The following is a 21,829-nucleotide window of genomic DNA, read 5'->3' as shown; positions in this document are numbered from 1 at the left end:
GCCAAATCTGATAACCCACGATCTACCTCTGGGTCCCACGCAGAACCAACTCTCACAAACTCTCCTCTGACCTCACGTGTGCACCAGAGCTCAAATGTGGGCTCACATATATCCGCAAGAGAAATACAAAAACATTCTACAGATGCATTTTGCTTTTAAGCATATGGGTGTTTTGCCTGCACACGTCTGTGCACATGTGTGCAGTGTATGAAGAGGCAAGACGAGGATGTCAAACCCTTGAAACTGGAGTACAGCTAGCAAGCCACTAGGTAGCGCTGGGAACTGAACCTGGGTCCTCTAAAAGAGTCTTAATGACAGACTCATCTCTTTAGCTTTTATAAAAAAATGTTGTTTTTTTTTTTTTTGTTTTTTTTTGTTTTGTTTTGTTTTTTACTGAAAAATCAGACTTTAGATAATAGGTTTGTTTTTTTTGTTGTTGTTTTGTTTTTGTTTTTGTTTTTAATGGAAGATTGGGTAGTACTGGACACATGTCTTTTCATAGTAGCAGCAGGCTGGAGCCGAGTGGGTACTGTTCTACACCAAGGCCCTGCCCAGCCTCCTTCACAAAGCCGTGTAGATGTGTGAGGCCATGCTTGGCCACTCTTGCTCATCTCTTGCCGCTACCTTTTACTGCCTTCCTGAGCCAAGAAGTGGGATAGCATCCATGCAGCCACAGGGCAGCCAGCATTCTGAACACACACACACAGAAATAACCCTTTCCCTCCCTGGGAAAATTCCTAAATTATAAAACAAGCCAGTATCTCTTGAGGCCCTTATTTCAAGGAGTGCTGTAGTTTAGCTGAGTTGGAATGGGAAATAGAGATAGCGTGGTGCATGCAGTTGATCCTCTGTGTCTATGCATTCTCTATCTTGGGATCCAACAAACCACAGATTGAAAACATTCAGGATTTTTTTTTTCAAATGTTATGCATTAGAGAGAGATGGTTCAGTGGTTACCCTCAATGAAAGAACACAGTGAGAAACAGACCAAGCTAGCCATAGTGATATGTGCCTAGAACCCCAGCACTCAGGAGACTGAGGCAGGAGAGCCGACATTTCGGAACAGCTTGGATGGTAGAGTGAGATGTCTCAAAAGACAAAATAAATAAAAATCACTACCCCACCCACCAAACCGTGGTCTATATTTGCCGTGTGGAAACTCCCCATCTGAATCTGAAGACCTAAGGAGCCACAACAGAGGGAATGCCACTCTCACATGAAGCTCACTTCCCTCATCTCACGCTCGTCTCCCCTTTTTTCATCCATCTAGCACCACTGTTTTCATGACTGCAATTTGCTGTGGGGAGCTGGGAGTCCTCAGAACAAAGCAACATATGAAGAGAAAAGTGATGGAGGAACACTGGCAGTCACTGGCCTGATGGTCATTCCGGGGACCAGACACGCTGGCTGTCTACACCAGGTAATGCATCTGATACCAGCCTGTACCAATGCCTGCAGGGAAGCCTCCTCACTGTCCCTAAGTGGGTTTCCTGCATGCTTGCTCCTATATTTTAAGGAGGATAGAATCCCGGGTTTAAGCAATGTACACTTTGAGCTCTTCACAGTTGGTGGCTTTTGTTAATGGTCGGAGCATCTTTAGTCACTGCCTTGAAGACTGCTCAGAAATTCAGGCTACAGTAATAGTCGGCTTGGAGACATAGCACCCAGATATTTAGGCACGGAAAAGCACAAGCTTAGAGTGTAATTCATTAAGCCCCAATTCTAGCTCACCAAAACTTCAGCTTACTAGTGCACACAACATAAAGGACCCTTAACCGAGCCCATCCCTTTTCAGTTTTCCTCTCCCAAATACAGCGTACTTTTGATGCATTTGAGCTTTAATTCCTAAACTGTCACATTTACATTTTACACCTGTTCTGCTCTCAAGAGTGAATGTGGAAATAAACGAGCTTTTCTAGGAAGCAAACTCTAGTAGTAAACACAGGCCTTAAAAATACCCCACCTCCTCTTCTTGCTAATTCCATTTCTGAGAATCCATCTGCAGGAGGGCTGATGAGATCAAGGCTGGCGCACAAGCACAGCTTGGATAAAAAGGATACATCTAACGCAACAGAGGAAAAATGGGCATAATCAAAACAGCTAGTGGCCAAGTGTTCACTGAGGAAACAGGGGCAAGATTAGTCCACAGTGATCAGTCATGATGGGCAGGCAGAGTTCTTCACTGTGAGAGGAACATCATTATTTTATTTTGGTTTTTCAAGACAGGGTTTCTCTGTGTATCATTGGTTGTCTTCGACCAAGATGGCCTCGGACTCACAGAGATCTGCCTGCTCCTGCCTCCCTGAATACTGGGATTACAGGCATGGGCCACCGCACCCGGCTAGGAGGAGTTCTTGGTAAGATGTGAAGTAGAATAGGGAACAGAAGCGCAAACCCAGCACAGCACCAGGAATCCCTCTCAGACACACGACAGACAGGCTTGAGGATGTAACTGGAGGAAATGCCTGAGAATGATCAGGGCTGTAACAGTCATACCTCCTTCTTCACAAGTCTCTATTTCCCAGTGTTTAAGGATACATTCTCTCTCGTGTCGTCAACAACAAGGGAGGAGGGACTAGATGGTCAGTTCGGTGGTGTGGAGCACTTGTTCTTGCTGAGAGCCCAGGTTTGATCCACAGCACCCACATAGTTGTGGGGGGGGGGGGGGGTTTTAGGCCCCCCTTGACTTTTGCAGGCACCCAGAAACAAAGGGGGGGAAAAGGGAGGAATAAAAAAAAAAAAAAAAAAAAAAAAAAACCATTCCTATGCAATTTTTAAAAATCCCTTAAAAAGAGTGGCTTAAACCAGGAAGGCCTGGGTGAGGCTCAGTGGAGGAGCAGCATTCTGCAGGCATGACGACCATGGGCCCCACCCAAACACTGCCCGAAAAGGAAGGATTCACCACAGAGCTCATTCTTGACTACCAATGGACTCCTTTTTATTAAATTATAAAACAGCTTGATGTCAGTACAGACGCTGATATAAAGGAAATAAAATACCCTTTTCTCAAGTATCTGCTTTTATAGCGCACGTGGTTGTAGACAAACAACAAAAACTCTCAATTCCTGGCCTCCAAGCTATGACAGCCAAACTACCAAGTGTCGCTGTCCTATCTATGTACAGTCGGAATTTACGGAAAATACTACACAGACAATGCCCTAAAAACACGGCATGGCGCAGGAGGGCAGTTAAAGCTCCTAAACTGGTATAAAAATTTAGTCAAAATAAAGATTTAGTCCATTATAGCTCTGCATAAAGCTCCAGGGAAGGAAACTTAAGACACATCTTGTCAAAGGCACTTAGAGAGTTGTAATAAAATACTTCTGAATTTAGTTTGAGATGGAGTATTTTTTTTAACTCCTTTTTCACATTTGCTTCACACTGAAGCAGTACTGGAAGGCAGCTATGAATGAAGAAAAATAGTTATTGCTCCTTAATATACATATTAAAAATACAGAGATTAATACAGATTTTGGTCCGCACCAAAGCAAGTAACAGTATCAGACTGCAGTGTTTCTCTTCATTCTGAGCAAAAAGTCATAATCAACTCTACTCCAGTCCCACGAACAGAGCCTTAGGTTGGTGCTGCTGGGGTCCCAGGGTCCCCACCGTCTCTCTGCAGTGCACTTCAGCTGGAGAAGATCTCCAGGGGGCCTCACAGGAGTCCACGCAGACACCTATAGTTCCGTGTCTCGGTACCGGGAGGGCTGGCTGTAGTAGCCACGCTTTGAGTGCGCGGCCAACTGCTGCCGGTATTCCTCCTCCTCGGGGTCACTGCCGTAGCTCCCTCTGGTGTCCTGGTAAGGTCTGGAAGGAGCTTTCTGTGGCTCTGGGGGTCTAGAACTAACAAAAAGAGGGTGGTAAACACAGCCCATCTCGTCTGGCTGCCCGCGGGGTCACTGAAGCTATGACCCCTGAGCACATTCTACACCAGCCCGGGCTCTGCTGGTCCCTCTTCAGTTCACAGGATGGTAGGGGAAGAGATATATGGGTCAAGGCCATGGCCTATTTGGGCAGCCATACATTGCCTGAACTAACACAGGAAGACTATACCTGTTGCATTCCCATGCTCCTACCCACAGCTCCCCACTCAGAAGAGAGTTCTTTCCTGTGTCAATTATACTGAGTTTCCTCTGTCAGGGCCAACTGTGTTCATTCAAAGAGTAATCTACACGACTCCAGTTTTTCAGTGCTTTAAAACAGGGCTCCAGCTACCTGAAGTGGGAAACGACTAAACACGAGATGGCCACAGGAAGACACCGATGAGGCCTAGTGCTTGCTCAGCACTTAAAATGCTAGGCTAGCCAACTGCCTGCCACAGTCCTTCAGACCTAGTTTGGCACAAGTGGCCTGACTGTGCATGCTGATACAAAGGAACTAAGGACCTTGCCTACGAGCTAGTGGACTTTAGTGACAAAAGAAATCTAAGCATCAGGAATTCTACTCATGTGCCCTCCTAACATGATATAAGCTCCTATGTGCCAGAGGGTATTTGGGCACACAAGGCAAATGCCCAGAAACTTCTGATTCAGTTACCTTTTTGAGACAGGGTCTCTCTACATAGCCCTGGCTGTCCTGCCTCTGCCTAGCTTTTGATTTTATAAATTTTGTTGTTGTTGTTTTGTTTTGTGAGACAAGAGTTTCTCTGTGGAGTTTTTTCTATCCTGGAACTGGCTCTGTTCCAGACTAGGTTGGCCTCAAACTCACAAAAGATCCACCTGCCTCTGCCTCCCAAGTACTGGGCTCAAAGGGGTGCACCACTATCGCACACCGTAAGAGTTAAGTCTGACTAACAGGGTAAGGTAAACAGTCAGCCTGGGAAGGAAATTCTTAGCACTCCAACATTCTTCAAATGCTGGAGAAGCTGCTGGCCTATCCACCAAACGGTCCTTACCTCATGTGAGGGGGCAGGCTGGCTTCTGGCTTCGGGGCTTTGATAGGAACCGCGTAGATGTCAGGGTGCTTCTGCGCAATTTCAATCTGAGGCAGTAAGGGAACAGAAGGAGAGAAAGGGCCACTGAATGGTTCTCTTGCTGGTCACCCACAGACCCTACCTTGTCCCCACATCCTACCACCTCCTCCCAGTTTATTCCAGACAAAGAAACAGATTCGTGCCTGCTTCCACGGTTGGGTGGTGGCTGATGGAACGTGCCAAATGGTGAGGAACAAAGTACGGGGAGCCCTGAGATACTAAAGTAAGCTGACCAAAGGAACTAGTACTGTATGACCTCACCTCCGTGAGGCTCCGAAAACATCAAATTCAGAGAGGCAGACCATAGAATGCTGTGGTGGTGGCTGGAGGGAGGGAAAGGAATAGGATGGTGTGGCCGAGGTTGGGAGAAGGGAATGCAGTGGAATGGTGTGGCCAAGGCTGGAGGGAGAAAATGGGGATCACTGTCAGATGGGTGCAGTTTCACTTGGGAACTGGGAAAGTTCCTGAGCTGTCCTCTTACAAACAGCTGCAATGGTACATTTTATATTAAGTAGTACTTGTAGTCCCAACTACTCAGGAGACTGAGCTGTAAAATGACCTGTATCTGGGTCCCTCGGGACAACATCAGGAAGGTCTCGAGGAGAGCAGGAGGGCGGGCAGGAGAAAGCCTGTCCTGCATCCATCCCTGCTCTTGAGGGAAGGTCTCACTGTGTTACCCAGGCTAATGTCCAACTTCTGGGCTCAGTGCTTCTCCTGCCCTGGGTTCAGCCTGCTGGGACTACAGTGATGCTCCCACTTCTGGAATCACTCAGGTTCTTTGATACTAAAATGTCTCATATGCGTTTCATCCGTTCTAACAGCTAAAAATTGACAGCTCCCAGGCCCAATGGCTGCCAGGATCCTATGGCAAATCTGGGCACATATAAAAGGTTGAGGACCAAATAATCATCACCTATATTCCAGCTAAAATAACATCTGAGAGGTATCAGCCCTCACTCTCTGGCCCAGACCAGGCCACAAGCATGCAGCATGGAGTCGAATCCTGCTCATCTGGATTGTTACAGTTCCAGTTTTTGCTTGTTTATTTTTAATTTTCCAAGACAGGGTTTCTCTGTATAACCTCGACTGTCCCAGAACTCACTTTGTGGATTATGCTTCCACTGGCCTCAAACTCACAAATATCCACCTGCTTCTGTCTCCCAAGTGCTGGGATTAAACACGTGCACCACCACACCCACTTCTGTTAGTCTTTGTTGATGGGAAGCAGAAAGGATATGCTGACAGCCAGCAATGGGGAAGTAGTACAGAGACCAGGCGAGTGGCTGTGCCTGGCAGGATGCTGGCAGCGGGAAAGGGGTGTGAGCTGCTACTCTAGAGCAAGTATCGGAAAAACGCTCCCTGGGGCGACCGAAGATGCTCAGGGAGGTTAAAACAATTACCCTCGCATTCTGCGCTTCTTGGAGCTCCTGCATCCTCTGTAATTTTGCCTTGTGGTCCATCTTCTCGAATATTTTCACTCTGCCCAGGACGGATCTGGGAGCATCTTCCTGCTCCTCGGTGCTCTCCTCCACCTCCTCACTCTCAGGCACAGGGACCGGAGTGGAAGGCTTCAGGATGGATCGCCCAAAGGAAGGCTTCGCTGCAACGGGGGGAGGACAGCCTCTGGTAGATCCCCCCATTTCACTACCAGCCGTGGCAGAGAGGTTCGACTTGGAGTAGTCGTAGAATTCTTCTCTGTTCTGGCTTCTGGCCTGCAAAGAGCAACAGCATGCCTTTGACCTTGGGCTTTTAGTCTCTTTTCAGAACTACATTAGTGATTTAATACATCGTGTTTCCTGATCAGTTTCCAAAGGTGGGCAATGTAACCATCTTGACAAAGAACCAAATACAACAAGGCAAACAGCCATCGGTTGGGCATCTTGATCCCTACCTGAGGGTGGCAGAACTACAGGCAGAGGTGGGGTGGCCGATGGCCGGCATTGGGTCAAGGTAGAACAGACCCACGTCCTAGCGGAGAAGATTGGACTCTCACAGAAGACCACAGAGGAAATCAATTTTGGAAATGAAAAAGGGTTCTCTAAGGTCAAGAGCCTGGGCTATAAAGTGGGGCCTTGGCTGTGGGAGTGGTGAGGCTGAGCTGGAGTCAGGGTAAGGCAGGCGGGACACCATGCCACCAGCCACTGCTCCTTCACTTTCAAACGCCAGCCCCGCTGCAGGCCGTTAGTGTTGTGTTATGTAAAGCCACTAATTTGCTGCTGACAGCTTCCACGGTCATTGTTTTCTTCTCATCTAAATTATCAAGTTAGAAAAAAAATCTTACTGGGCTATAAGAAAAGCCTGTCGCTACAAGTTGATTGCGATCTGGGGCGTGACACACACCCTGGAGCCCTACTGTTGATTCTCTTCTAGATAGTAATTTGTTAATTCAATAAATTTAGATGCTTTTACAGCGAGAGGCATTCTGCACAACAGCAATGCTCATTTTTCCTCAAGATGAGGAAAACCAGTGAGGATCCTCTGGTGCATCCAAATTAGACTGTAGGCAGAAAACATTGACTGGATAGAAAAAGTGGAGATTAGTGATTCTGGCATGCAGCATTTGACCTTTTCAACTCATAAATACAAAAATAGCAAAAAAAAACTAAATTCTGAATTCTCTGTGAAGCCTAAAATCATACCCTTTCCTACTAGTGGCTTTCGGGCCTGTCTCTCACACTTCCCTGGTTTTCAGTTTCACTCAGCTACCTGAAGGACAGGCTCTAACCGAGTATGTCCACGGTCCACCAGCGTCTCAGCATGCATGTCTCCCTGGCTTCCCAGGAGCTCCAAGGCACCTGTATCCTCTTCCCATCCTAGGCTTCCCAGACACATACCTTGGGCGGCTCTGGCTTGAATGCTGGGGGCGGGCTACCATCCCTAAGTTGATCTCTGCTAGCCGCCCTCCTCATCTGAGCTCGTGGCTCTGGGCTGGGTTTCCTTATGCTCTATAAAACACAAAAGTTCATTCACAGCAAGGGCACCTAAGTAGAGAGAAGACAGGACTCCGCTCTGCTGATTTCTGAAACCTTGTAGAAATCAAGAAGCTGACCAGCTAAGGCAGCTCTCGCTTGCTGCAAACAAAGACATCAATCATTCTCTCCTAGTGCAAGCTTAGGGCACAGTTCACTAAACTGCCTGAGTTTAGGCACTAGGCTCTACATTTAATAGAAGGAAGGGAAACAAAACCCAACACTCCTAAAATCTAAAGGTCTTTGTCATAACCAGAAGTATTTCTAAGCCTTAGCTCTTTCTATGTGTGTAAACAGGAACTTTTTACTAATCTACTGTATATGAGGTGTGTATGCGTGGTAGACTTTTCTTGGTTTATTTCTTTTTGAGTACTGATAGTTCATTGTTCATTGACAAAAATGAGCAACCTGCTGAAGGGCAGTCCATAATAATTATCCACCAAATGTGCTTAAGCAATCTTGTCCACAAAGATCATCATTCCAGTGTTCTCTGAGGTGCAAACAATCGTCACTTGACCTAAATTATGCCCACTGATCGTCTGTAGGACTGTGTAACCCAGGGGATACGCAGTGCACCTGACCAGATGAATGAAGTGCATTTAAAAAGTGAAATCCAGAGACAAGGAAACTGATGGGGAAACACTCAGGAACCCGGATAACATTAGAAGGTTAAAGGTTGAGGGGAGAAGAAAAGCAGGGCTCCTAAGAGTACAGAGAGAGGCCTAATCAAAGGTTACAAGCAAATACAGCAATAATGTACTCATAAATTTCCATTTGTAATTTGGGCAGTTGGCACATAAAGCCGACTATTCTCTCCTAAACACAAGAGAGTGGTGAAAGCTGCCACTCAACCTTTTCCAATGTCACGTTCTGGCTCCACTCTCCATGGACCACAGCCACAACCATGTAGGCATGGGCTCAGAGTGTGCCTTACTAGCGGTCCTTAGCCCCAATCCTTGCAGATACCTTCTACATCACCCTCACAGCCTGCAGCAAGCTGCCCAGGTGTGCTGTGCCTCGCCTCACCTCCTCATGCTGCACCGGCTCCGAGGAGCGGGTGATGGAAGACACCTGGGGCTCCTCAGCTGGCTCATCCAGCTCATTGTCAGTGTAGGCGCCTCCCTCGCCGTCCGTGTCTTCAAAGTCACTGATGAGACGGCTGTCACAACTCAGATAGTCCGCGCCCATGGCGGTTAAGTAGGACATGCGGTCTTCAGGGTCATCATCCATCCCTTCCATCTAGAGGAATTTGTTTTGAAGGGTGAGTGGGATCTGCCATGGCTCCTGGGAGTGGGGACTCAAGACAACTCCCAAAGGCTGAGCCAAGTGTTGGAAACCTTGACATGTGCTAGCAAGGGAAGGGACCTTTAGTTTCCTGCCAGCACGTGGCTCTGATCTGATGCTGATGCTGGGTTAACTTCTGCACAGACACAAACTGAAGACCTGAACTCTGTCCTGGCTAGTGTCCATCCTGTGTGCCAGCTGAGCCAAGCTGCCTTGCTTTGCTGGGCTTCCAGGATCAGCTCCTCTCCAGCTTTTCTGCTGGACCCTGTCTCTACCTTGGGCTACGTACATATCTACTCACTTCCAAGACTCTCAGACCCAGGCTGGGATATTGCTCAGAAGCAGCTGGGTTCAATTTCCAAAAAGGAAAAAAAAAAAAAAAAAAAAATTCTCCAAACCTTGAGGACAAAAGCTACACCCTGCTCAACTTGTCCTCTCCAGGCAGTGGTGAAGACTCTGAGCATTTGGCTGATGTGTCAACAACTAGATTCCAAAAAGCAAGAGAGTCTAGTCCACAAAAAAAAAAAAAAAAAAAAAAAACAAACCCACAAACAAACAAAAAGAAACCATTCACTCTGAAGGCTCATCAGCTCCTTCAGTTTAGCCGGAGGAAAGGTTCCTGGTATGAAGGGTCCCCAGGTTCTTGACTCTCTCCTCCCTCCCACAGAATACCTGTGTGCTCTGTATCTCTAAAGACTGAGATGCTATCCAATGTGAGAGGGCTAGGAAAGGTCACCAGTGTTTTCGCATCACCTATTCAGACTCAGAGGCGGGATGCGTTCTCCACCCTCCTCTTTACCGAGCACACATGCCAGCTGTCAGCACTCTTCTCTTGGTGTGGTTTTAACCTGCTTTACCCATGGTTCTCAACCTGCCTCTCGTCTCCACTCCAAGTTTCCCATGTCTTTAGTGCGGTGTGGCGTTAGGAACGATAACTTGTAAGCTCTGATTAGAGAACTTGGAATGCAATTCTAGTTGCTACATTCAAAGTACAGGGGAAGTGAATGTAGGCCAGCACCATGAGTTCTGCCTTGCAAAGTCCCTTCATTTTGTTACTTTGTTGGAGAATTATAGAGGCCCAGACTTGATGAACACGCTGAATCCCTTTTGTTTCATGGTTTACTACATTCACTGCCCTCTTGAGGAAGCATCAAGAACAAAGACCCTCACCTCACAGCAGCAAACCTAGACCACATACCTTTCCTTCAGAGACCCAGACTGCTTCCCCTTGCTGCTGCTGAATGCTGTCCTTCAAGCTGCCGAACCAGGCATCATTGGCTGAATTCACGTTGATTGTAGCTACAGAAATACAAGCAAAAAGGTCAGTATGGGTTTCCAGAGCAACCTTTATTCTACTTATTATTGTTGTGATTTCTATTTATGCCATATTTGAAGAAAAGTTTGCCAAAATCATAAGTCTGTATGTTATTTAAGCACAAAATCCTTTTGTTTGAATCCAACTAAAGGTGTTTTACTTTATATTATAGACTCTATGGGCTTATTTCACTATAAATATTTCTTATGAAACTGTTCTCCCTCTCTGTGTTTGTGTGTGTGTGTGTGTGTGTTTGCTTACAATGCTAGGAACAGAATTCATGTCATCCCAAATGCCACATATGCATTCTACCACTGAGTCATAGCCCCTTCCATAAAATAAAATACATTTTCAAGAGCACAGATAAAATGGAATGTTCTTTGAACTGTGAGCTTAAGTAAGTCTATTCTTCCCTTGAGCTGCTTTTGTCAGCGTATTGTTAGCACAGAAAAGGGAAAAACAACAAGACAAGTAGTGAAATGAAGAAGAGCCTTACACTTAACACCAAGCAAATAAAAAAACCCGAGTACAAACGTGGAACATTATTTTATGAGCTTGCTGCCTGGGCCATGTAAAGACACTGACTTGCAGCAGACATAAGATGCAGACAGACACCTGGCATGCATCTGGCCTTCAACAGTCTGTACTTACTGATGTTAAAGATAAACTGAGCAAGCAAAACTGCTCCAAACAGTAAGGTGGATCTAAATAGTCTAAACAGCTGGAAAGACTGGAGAGACAGCTCACTGGCTAAGAACACTTGCTAGGAAAGCAGGAGGACCAAAAGTTCAAATTCCCTTCAAAGAAGCTATGTGTGCCTATAAGCCCAGCACTGGAAGTGAACACTCAGAGATCCAGGGTACTCAATGGCCAGCCAGCCTGATGGCCATTAACACACACTCACAGACACGCACACAATAAGCACTGCATTAATATAAAAATTATCTACCATGCAAATGATCAGGGTGCAGACAAACTAGAATTGCTTTTTAAATTATGCTTTCATGGCTCTTTATCAGAGGGCCTGTGGTATCTATCATTTCTAAAGCTAAATGAACCCTTACACAGAAACCATTACATAAATTTTCTGAGTAACTATGCTTCAAGTTTTCTTTCATTAAATTTGACTTTCCTTCATTTAAGGAATTCCAATCTTGAAGCCAGGTATGATGATGCATACTTGTAATCAGATGTATGTCTGTACCTACGTGGGAGGCAGAGGCAGGAATCTGAGGTTCAGGATCATCACTGACTACAATAAATGTGAGGTCAGCCTAGGGATACATGAGACCCTGTCCCAAAAACTTGAAAAAGTTTCTATCCATGACCTTGGAAGATGGTGAATGAGCTTACAATTTCCTTGTTATTAATTATTTACAGCATCAGACTGAATGGATATACTGGCAGCCCAAGGAAATTAACCTTGATGTCATGGATTCTCTTGGGTCCTTATTTATCATGGTACTTCACAGACATTATTGTAATCATAGCTAAAATATGGTCCAAGATGTAAATCAGAAGCGAGACTGTGCACGACAGGGACCAAACAAGTGACTTACAGACGTATAAAGAATCCTAAGTGGCTCCTACAGCTTTCTATCAGCGGCTGTCTGGTAAAGTCTGGATTTGTCACAAAGAAAACTTAAAGGGTCTCTCTCAGAAAGGTAGGAGACACATTTGTGTCCCCTGCCAAAACAAATGTTACAAAACCCCAAGTTTCACTGGCAATGAAACTTGCTGGAACACTGATGTGCAAATTGCATAGAAACGAACTTTCTGGCCCCACTCAGAGGTAGTATCCATGCACTTTGACTCTTTTCAAAGAGGCTTATTATGACTTTCAAACTCAAGGAACTGAAATTCTGAAAGCATCCCCCTGCTGCCAATGTCCCCGCTAGCATTCTCATACCCTCAGGGCAGGTCTGGCCAGCCCTGGCATGTGTGGCAGTACCTTCCGACTCCGAGTCACAGAGGCACCAAAAGGCACCTAAGTTGGAAGGGAGGGGAAAAAGTTGGAAAGATTGCTAATGGATGAATGTCTAGATTCATGTCTAAAGATTGCTAATGTCTAGAAGTTCTTGTGGCGATGGTTCCACCAACTCTGAAGGATCTAAACCCACTTGACTTGTGCCCTGCACATAGCTCACTGGAATAGTACACAAATTTCATCTCAGGAAGGCAATTCTGTGACCACTTTAACACTCACATGCCAGAGAGCAGCTAAATACGCAAGCCACCCTTTAGCCCATTTCTTCCCTGTCCTTAACATTTCCTGCACTCTCCTACGAATTCCAGTATCACCTTCTGCACTTTGGATTCTTCTCAGCTTAGGTACAAGATTCATTTCCCTCAAACAAATGCCATATAGAATAAAACAGTTTTATATAATATGATTAGAAAGATGACATATACAGTAATAGCACTTGTAAGCTCTTCCAAAATTCCAGGGTTGAGACACAAAATCCTCATTTTAATGATGCCTGGAAAGGAGATAAAATAGCCAAACCACTGCATGGTGCTTTGACATGCCACAGTTTATAGCTTGGATCTCTAAGTCCGTAAGGGCACCTCAGCAGTCTGTAAACCATGAACTGAGCATTTCAAAAGTCCTAAGAACACATACAATTCAAAGTTCATTTTTATGATATATATAAATGTTTCTACATTAAATATTTCCATTGACAAAGGGGTATACAGCTATAACATTTTAAACTATTTTGAAAAGCCAACTTGCTTTTGAGCAAGTCTCTGAATAAAGTATCTTAATGAGTATATCAAGCTCATAATGGAAAAGGTCTTAATATTGTCATATTTAAAATCTCATCTGTAGAAAAAATTTCTTATTACTATATTAATAAGAAACAGGGAGTAGGATACTGAGCCCAACCAGACCACATACGACAGAAAACATGACTTTAAATTGTGCTCACCAACGCAAATGCGATATTCCCATTTACCAGTTCATAAAGCTGGCGTGCATTAAAGCCATGGGAAATAAAACGATACTTCTGCTCCTGGTTCTGCTGATCAGAGTTAATAACCAGTGTTTCAGACACAGCACAAGTCTGTGGACAGACTTGAGGTGAAAGAGCAATAAAAAGGCTCGGTGCAGCCTCCACACAACTTTCAGGAGTCAAGCTTAAAAGTCTGGAAGAACCGTATGAAAGACAGCTGCATGAAAACAGGGCTTCTCGGGGCACTCTATCAATAACCACGCACCTTCTGTCCTAAAGACTACTTGGCTCACGATCAGACAGGCATGGCTGGTATGAATCAGACTCTGAACTTCAACCCTCAGCGTCCATCCACGCCCACCTCCAGCTTTAATTCTACACTTTCTGCTTCTCACCCAGCACACACCACAAAGGACGTGAGTGGAGCTAAAGACAAGGTCCTGTGGTTAAGAGCACTGGCTGCTCTTCCAGAGGACCCACGTTTCATTCCCAGCATCCACATGGCTGTGAACAACCACCTGTAACTCCAGTTCTCTTTTTTGGAAGATTTTATATGCAGACAAAGCAGAGGCCAGTCTATAAACTTTCATATACTCGGAACCCACGTTTGCATCATGGTGCTTGGCCAGTCTGTTAGTTCTCTATCCTCTCCTCTCACTGCAGGTGAGCTATGCAAACTGTAGGGAGCCTACTGGATAATTTATAAAGATCTGATTCAGTATGCATCTCTAAGGGACAAGGATAATAATGAAAAAAACACGTCCACAGTATCATTACAACTACGAAGCAGAAGTAACGAATGTCTAAGTCTTCCACATTCCCAGTGTTCAGGTTTCTGTTTGGGGGGCGCTGTCAAACACTGCAGTGCGCTCCAATCACAGTCACTTGGTGCATCACTGACGGCGAACACGCAGTTAACACACATGGGAAATGCAGTCATTAGCCTTAACCCTACCACAAAAATCTAATGTTTGGGTCTTTACGATCATTTTTTGGTTGTCAAAACCAAAGCTTAAGGTATAAATGCCAAACTTCTATTTATCTACTCCCATAGAATTAACTCTTCTCCAATGAGTCAAGACCCCGATTCCGCATCCCATACTCAAGATTATTTCCTTATTTCTCTTTTTATCCACGGACCAACCACCTTTCAAACTTCACCTACCTGTAAAAAGATGAGAGCAGGATTTTTTGAGCTTGTTGGCTTGATCGAATAACTTCCGAGAACTTTTATTGGATGTTGGGCTCAACCTCTGTCTTATGGCTTTAACACCTTGTCTGGAATCCAGGTTGAAGAAAATCACGATTGGAAACCACTGAGTGTAATTGAGCAGGTCCACGGCTTTGGGGGTCACGTCGAGCAGGGCGTGCTTGTCCTGTTACCAGTGGAGAAGGATGGAACACGGCGACATAAAACAACATCGTCAAGGGGTTTGTTTTCCCAGGCAAAGCCTGGACCAGATTTAACAGCTCTGCCTGGAAGTCCCTTTGTAAGCTGGCCTTAAACTCACAGAGATCCGCTCCCTTCTGACTCCTAGTGCTGGGATTAAAGGTGTGTGCCACGTTACCTTACCCTGCATATTTAAATTAAAAAGCCAAAAGTATTTCTTTCCATTATTATATCCACTTCCGTATTATCAGTTAAAACTTCTTACAGAAGGATTATAGTAACCCTCCTAGTCCATGGATTCATCCTTCAGTTTCTCCTGAGGTCAACGTGAGTAAAAACGGGTAAGGACAGTACAGGGTTCTAAGTGGGAATGAGGGGACAGGCCACATTTCTACAAGTTTTTTTGGTATATTTTTATGATTGGTCAGCTCTGTTTTTGGTTATCACTATTTATCTCGCACCATGCCAATATATGTATTTAATTATCACAGCTATACCTATGTATAAGTAGTGCATGTGAATGTGCTTTTATGTATGTGTACACATACCTATATATGGGAGGGGGAGGTTGGTTCTCTGAGTGGTTTCAGTCACCTGAAATAACATTCTCTTCCAATAGAGAGGGAGCACCAATAAGTGCTACTTGGTTTAAAATGGAAACTCTGCCACAGAACAGCATCTGGCTTTGCCTAGTGAAAAGCTCCCACTGACATGAGCTTTGATCATTCGTATTAACGTGCAAATTTTATTCCAAACCCTGGTCCAGTTCCCTGACAACATGAGTCTTCTCACCTGCTCAATAATTTGCCTCACAGTATTCAACCGAACGACTCCGCTGGATTTCTCAGATCCTGCATCTTTGGGTTCAGTTTCTGCAAAAGAAAAGCGGGGCTAAGTAATGGCCGTGGGAAGCAGGGACAATTAAATGCCCCAACAGAGCATCAGCACAGGGGGACACCCGACACAGGCATCACCTCATGGCACGCAGTAAGCGATGTGTGCGTGAGTGTGTGTGAGTGTGAGTGGGTGTGCGCGCGCCCAAGAAGAGTGTGCACCTGTGTGTGTGAGCGCTCGTGCGCATGTGTTTTACATATCAAACACCAGGGTTTTACTCCTAAGAGCTAAGTGCCATACACCTTAGCTGCAAACCCAACCCTATTCGGTAGAAATCTAATCATGAAAAAATTGCTGGGTGAACCTAAAAGTACTGACACTCTCTAAGTACCAGTATATGCCAAGTGATTCCTTCTAAAAGGATGGGTCTGAAAATATAAAAGTCCTAAAAAGTCATAAATACCAACCATAATGGATGAGCCTGAATTTAAAAAAGAAAAAAAAGAAAGAAAGGAAATGTCTAGGACCAAAAATACTACTGATTTTTTAATATTTATATATGCATAATTAAAAATCTGAAAAAAAGGAGACGAATGTCTAAATATACAGCTCATTCATGGTAATATATTCCTATTATACTAGCACTTGGGAAATGAAGGCAGAAAGATAAGAAATGCAAGGTCACCTCACAGTAATTGCACGGCCAGCCTCGCCTATCTGTAGTACCCTCTACCCTGCTCAAAAAAAAAAAAAAAAAAAAAAAATCTATTTCTGCTATCCCTATCTCGTACACACAGACTGAAGGTAATTTTACGCGGCATCTTTATTTAGCACATCTGCATTTAAATGCTGATCATTCACATGAGAGCAAGCCTGGAATTTTCCCCCTGGTGCTAATCATGTTGACACTCAAAATGTTTCAATTTTTGGAATATTTCAGATTAGCAACATTCAAACTATAACACTAATATTAAATCTCTTTGTTACTGCGGGGACAATTGCATCGTCACTGTGTAAGAGAATATCTTATTATGAGAATACGTGTATACTTGGGGATGAAGTCTCCGAGCCCTGGAACTTAAACTCTGATCAACAGACAGTTTCAAAGGGGGGATGTGTGTCTGTCTACAGGTGGTGGGGAAAAAGCGTATCTGACGACATGATAAAATGACTCCAGGCATTGTGTGAATATCCATTATTCTTTCAAAGTTTGTGTGCTGGACATCTTTCAAATTAAACACTCTGGGAGCAAAACTCCACGAACCAACTTACTTGCAGTTTGAAACAAGTCAGGTAACTCATTCGCCAACCTTTCCATTGCTATATCTGCTATGGGGCCAAACAAGACCACAGGTCTCTTGAAGCCAGCTGAAAAAGAGAAGAAGAAAAAAAAGGCTTTCAGATGTACACCTGTGATTATACTGTCTAGATGACAGGCAAATGTACTGTCTACACTTTGGCAAACTCAGCCAAGGAAATTGAATTCTCCCACCTCTCCTGGACTCCAGTTCTTTCCAGAAAGAAAAGCCTTCGCTGCCCTCCCCACCACACAGTTTACGGAACCCTGACTTATCATTCTCAGACGCTGTATTTACACATCCCCACTCTGACACATATTTGAGTGTCAGTATTGACGTTTTCCTCCCTTTCAAGAATTTGACTCCATTGAGGAACCTGAACCACTCAGGCTCCCTGTTGATTCCTTCACTACACCCCTGGTATAAGGGACATAGGTGAAGTTGGAACTTTATGGTTACAGAGACAATGGAGGAAGTGGCTCAGAGCTCAGCATGTCACTTCTTGGCCCATGGAGCTGCCTCACCTTCCCGCAGCAGAACCTTCTCGTAGGCGGGGAACTTGGTGCTAACCGACACAGCGGCCGACAGGTCTTCCCGGCTCTTCCGGATGTTCTTCTTGACCCCGGATCTCTGGCCACGCATCCGCCAGAAGTCTGCTCTGTCCCCAGCGTTCTCTCTCTGGGCATTCTGGACACTGGCCATTTGCTCAGCTCTGAGAGAAAAAGCCAGAAGGAGTCGTTCTCCACAGCATGGGAAGAGGTTATTATTAAGACCCACTCAGTGTCATGTAGGGCCCCAGGGTATACTCAGACTGACAACGGAGACAAAGAAGGGGCTGTGGAGCCAGAAAAAGCAGTGTGTAAAAGCTCCTCTGTCAACCTGACTAGACTTAGAATCACTATGGAAACACACCGCCGGGTGGGCCGGAAAAGCCCACCCTGAATAGATGCCACCTTCCCATGGGCTGGGGCCCAGACTGAATACAAGGAAAAAAGCAAGCTGAGGACCAGCATTCTCCACCCCTTCTCTGTAAACCCCCCCCCCCGGGCCCCCCCCCCCCCCCCCCTCCTCTGTAACCCCCCCCCCCCCGGCCCCCCCCCCCCCCGCCCTCAGGTATTCTGTCATGGCGATGAGAGAAGTCCATGGGATTTCCGAACAACCACAAGCAGTAGCTCAGTACAGATCGGCATGTTTGGCTCTTAAGGTAGTATGAATGTATGCAGCAAACAGATCACCATTCTGAAGTTTCTATAGGCACACGCCAGCAAGCATCCGCTGGGGTGTACAAGCCTCTCCTAAGGATGGAGACAAAGAGTGCTGAGGTGCCGTGGCCACACAGTGTTTCCCATAGTGAGGCAGCAGGCTATCTATCCTTAAATACATCAACTGCAGCAACCAAGCCTGAGATGGTCGAGGCTCTGGAGGCTCTAGCCCCGTAAACAACTGATGTCGGCAAATGATGACGCCACACGGGATTTCCCTAGAGGCTGTTCTGCCTTTAGATGGGAAAGGGATTAAAAAGTAAGTTTAGGAAAGCAGTTTTAGTTACCGGCTTTTGTTAGGGATTAAGCCTTTCTCCAGTTCATTTCCAATCCTCACAGCCAGCCAATGGCCCAGCTTGCCATCATACAGTGTATCCACCACTCGGAAGACCTCTCCCCTGGTGAAGGCCAGGCTCTGTGGCATTTCCTTCTCACATTCAAAGTGGCTTCTTATGAAAAACGAATCTCCCCTGCCACAAGCCAGAATGTCTCTGTACACTGGAAAACAAAAGCACAGATAGCTGTGTTGTGCTTAACTGAAGATCGCCCCCTTCGAGGTTCTTCCATTTCTAGTGCATTATGGGAACTATGAGAACCATGCTCCACAGGAGGAAGGATGAAACACTAACCGGAAGTACCGTGATGGTGGATTTTGTGCATCAATCTGATTGTATATGGGGAGCCTAATCAATAGATTAAACATTATCCTAGGCCTTTCCTGAGAGGACACAGTGGGTGTTGGGGGAATGAAATTAACATTCAAAAGGGTGGACTGAGCAAACTGTTCCTTCTAGTAAGGAGGAGGCCTCATACAGCCAGTTGAAAGCCTGAGTAGACTATTTTGTCAAGTCAGAGGGAGTTACTCTTCCCACCCGACGGCCTTCCAGCTGAAACGTCTGCTTTTCTTCCACCTTTCTACGGTCTCTGCACCAGCAGTTCTCCTTCAGGACAGGCCTTCAGGCTAACCCCAAATCTGAATCTTTGGTTCTGACAGGCCTGCAACTTGATAGCTCGCCTTGTCCAATGTGGTACTCGCCCAACCTGCACATTCACGTCAACCACGTACTCAACAACGTGTCTTTATCTCTTCTCATTGGTTCTGTTTCTCTGGGGACCTCCCGGCTAATACAGTTACTTGTCATTCTTCTGACACAAACAGGGAGGGACTATTCTTGTCCCGCCTATTATGGGAAAGGACCCAGAGAGGTGAAGCAACTTGTAAGACTGGTCAGAGCTGAGAGGAGCAAATGCCACCATCATACAGAGACTCTATAACAACTCCATTGTGACTGAGAAAGCACCGCTGTTGAGGAAAGCGGTTTAACTCCAAATGACACACAAATAGCAAAATTATTTCAGCAGATGAAGGGGTAATATTTTCATATAAAATTAGCATCACTCAAGTTTTCTCCAAACACCTGTGCCCCAGTGTTGCTTATTCTGGTCCCAAGATACCTTGTTCATTCTTCCCACCTCCCTCAAATAAAACAGATGATCAAACTTGCTCACCATCTGCTCGGCTCTGCGCCAAAATTGTCACAGTTTCACCTTTGGGAATTTCTAACAGGTAGAGAACCGCATCTTCCCGAACAAGCCCTCTAAAGTCCTGCGTGTTCACCTGGAAGGAGGTAAAAAATCAGAAACAGAAAAATGAGAGAGAGAGAGAGACAGACAGACAGACAGACAGACAGACTACAGTGAAGTCCTGATGTGGCTGGGGAAGTAACTCAGTGCTCCCGTGCTTGCTCAGCACGCACGAGGCTCTGCGATTAATACCTAGAAGGACCAAAATTTAAAAGGCAACTCCTAAATTTCTCTTTGTTCCCACCGGGGCCTGCCCAGAGCAAAAGCAGCATGTGCACAAGTCTGTACCACTGCCACCTGATCCACCTGCCCAGCACCTTTCCATTGTCCTGGCCTCGCTGCCTTGAGAGGCATGTCCTAGGGTTTGCAGGTTAGAGTACATGGCTTCTGGGGCACAATGTGCCTTCCGGTTCCTGGGAGACCGATGCACTCCCTCAGGCAGTGAAGCGTTCAGTGAAGCATTTGTGTTTCCCTATGTTCCCTTGGAAGTCCAGGGAGCATGGGAGCTCAACAGGGCAACTGGTCTTAGACATTAATCCTATGTACCCTGTACAGTTTGCAAACTTCATTGTGTCCGGGCAACAACAATTGTATTGATCCTGGCAACTACCATCATCATCTGGTTCTGATAAACCTCTGAGAAGTCTGATTGTTCTCAAGCCCAATTTAATTCCTTGCAGCCATATCCGGTGACCTTGGCCCAGTAAGCAAGCCTCTGAGCTTACAAGTACTGTTGTGCCTTCCTTCCTCGGTGCTCTCATACCATCACACCTCCAATCCTTCAAATCAGGAATTTACCACTGAATTGATTACAATTTCTTGTCATTCTCCCTTTCTTCAAGTCTCCCAAAGAGGTGACCAGAAAGGTACATTACTTCACACTAAACAGATGACTGTAATCAACAGAGAATGTTGCGGTCTGAAGTAAGCAGATCTGGTACCACACTTCCTTAAAATCAACTCAAACAGAATCTTGGAATACACATGGATGGGTCAATCCAGCCTTACTCCTGTAACTTGGCAAAAACCTGAGGACCTGAGTTCAATTCCAAGCTCCATGTAGTGGAAAGAGAGAAATGACCCCCAAAAGCTGTCCTCGACCTCCACATGCATGGCACAGCACAAGGGTTCTTCTTGGCCCACCACCCCTACCACATACACACAAATAAGATGTAGTTTGCGATTTAGCAACCACCACCAACAACAACCCCTCCCCCAAATATGTTTGGTTTTCTTTTTGTCTTTTCCATTTCATAACAGTTTTTCAAAGAGAAATGCCAGCCACACCATATAACTAACAAAGAGTGGACTAAGAGCACTGGCTGCTCTTCCAGAGGTCCAGACTTCAATTCCCAGCAACTACATGGGGGTTCACCACCATCTATAATAGGATCTGATGCCCATTTCGGGCATGCAGGAGTACATGCAGATAGAGCACTCATATACATGAAATAAATCTTAATTTTAAAAAAAAGTCACAAAGAAGCATTTACACCAAGAAAAAACAATCATATTTCTGTTATCTGTAAGACCTCTTGCATTCAACAACAGAACAAAACACTGCATGTGCCAGGCCTTATCTACGAAGGCAGAGCCATTCTTAAACACCTACCAACAAAAGAAAATGGCCAGGCTATGAACACAGTTCCCCTCATATCTTCAGGCTGGAACACACTAGAGTAAAAATGAATGGAGGCCAGTGTTTCTGTACTTCAAGGTCAGACTGTGAGGTCCTTCCTGCCAGAGAAATACCATCTTTCCTTATCTGAGAGGAGTATGCAGGGCCAGTGTGCTGGGAGTCTGGGGAGGATTCGGTATCAGCTCCAGATCACTGCTCAGCAGCTGCCTCTCTGCCCAGCTCGGGGAGCTCAATCTTTCTCAGCCTTTTACAGAAAAGAGATCTTTCTGTAGTCAGCTGGGGTGATGATCAAGGCCAGCTGTTGCCCAACCTCTACCAAGAACTACTG

General features: G+C 45.5%; 1 protein-coding gene across 1 annotated transcript in view; it reads right to left on the bottom strand.

Annotated features, from left to right (window-relative positions):
• Positions 1-2,913: 2,913 nt before the first annotated feature.
• Positions 2,914-21,829, bottom strand: part of Tjp2 (tight junction protein 2) — a gene marked incomplete in the record, with an annotated part of 55,131 nt that continues 36,215 nt past the window's right edge. The window contains 12 exon segments of the mRNA XM_055613792.1: positions 2,914-3,843; positions 4,895-4,980; positions 6,373-6,684; positions 7,807-7,917; positions 8,968-9,180; positions 10,424-10,524; positions 14,660-14,870; positions 15,677-15,756; positions 16,991-17,086; positions 17,541-17,728; positions 18,566-18,776; positions 19,788-19,896. Coding sequence (XP_055469767.1) covers positions 3,678-3,843; positions 4,895-4,980; positions 6,373-6,684; positions 7,807-7,917; positions 8,968-9,180; positions 10,424-10,524; positions 14,660-14,870; positions 15,677-15,756; positions 16,991-17,086; positions 17,541-17,728; positions 18,566-18,776; positions 19,788-19,896 — 1,884 coding nt within the window.

This window comes from Psammomys obesus, unplaced genomic scaffold, assembly GCF_907164565.1.
Source record: "Psammomys obesus unplaced genomic scaffold, mPsaObe1.curated_primary_1811, whole genome shotgun sequence".
In the NCBI taxonomy this organism is placed as follows: Eukaryota; Metazoa; Chordata; class Mammalia; order Rodentia; family Muridae; genus Psammomys; species Psammomys obesus.
Note: the sequence above shows the minus strand (reverse complement) of the source record. Positions and strands in the feature narration are given on the sequence as shown.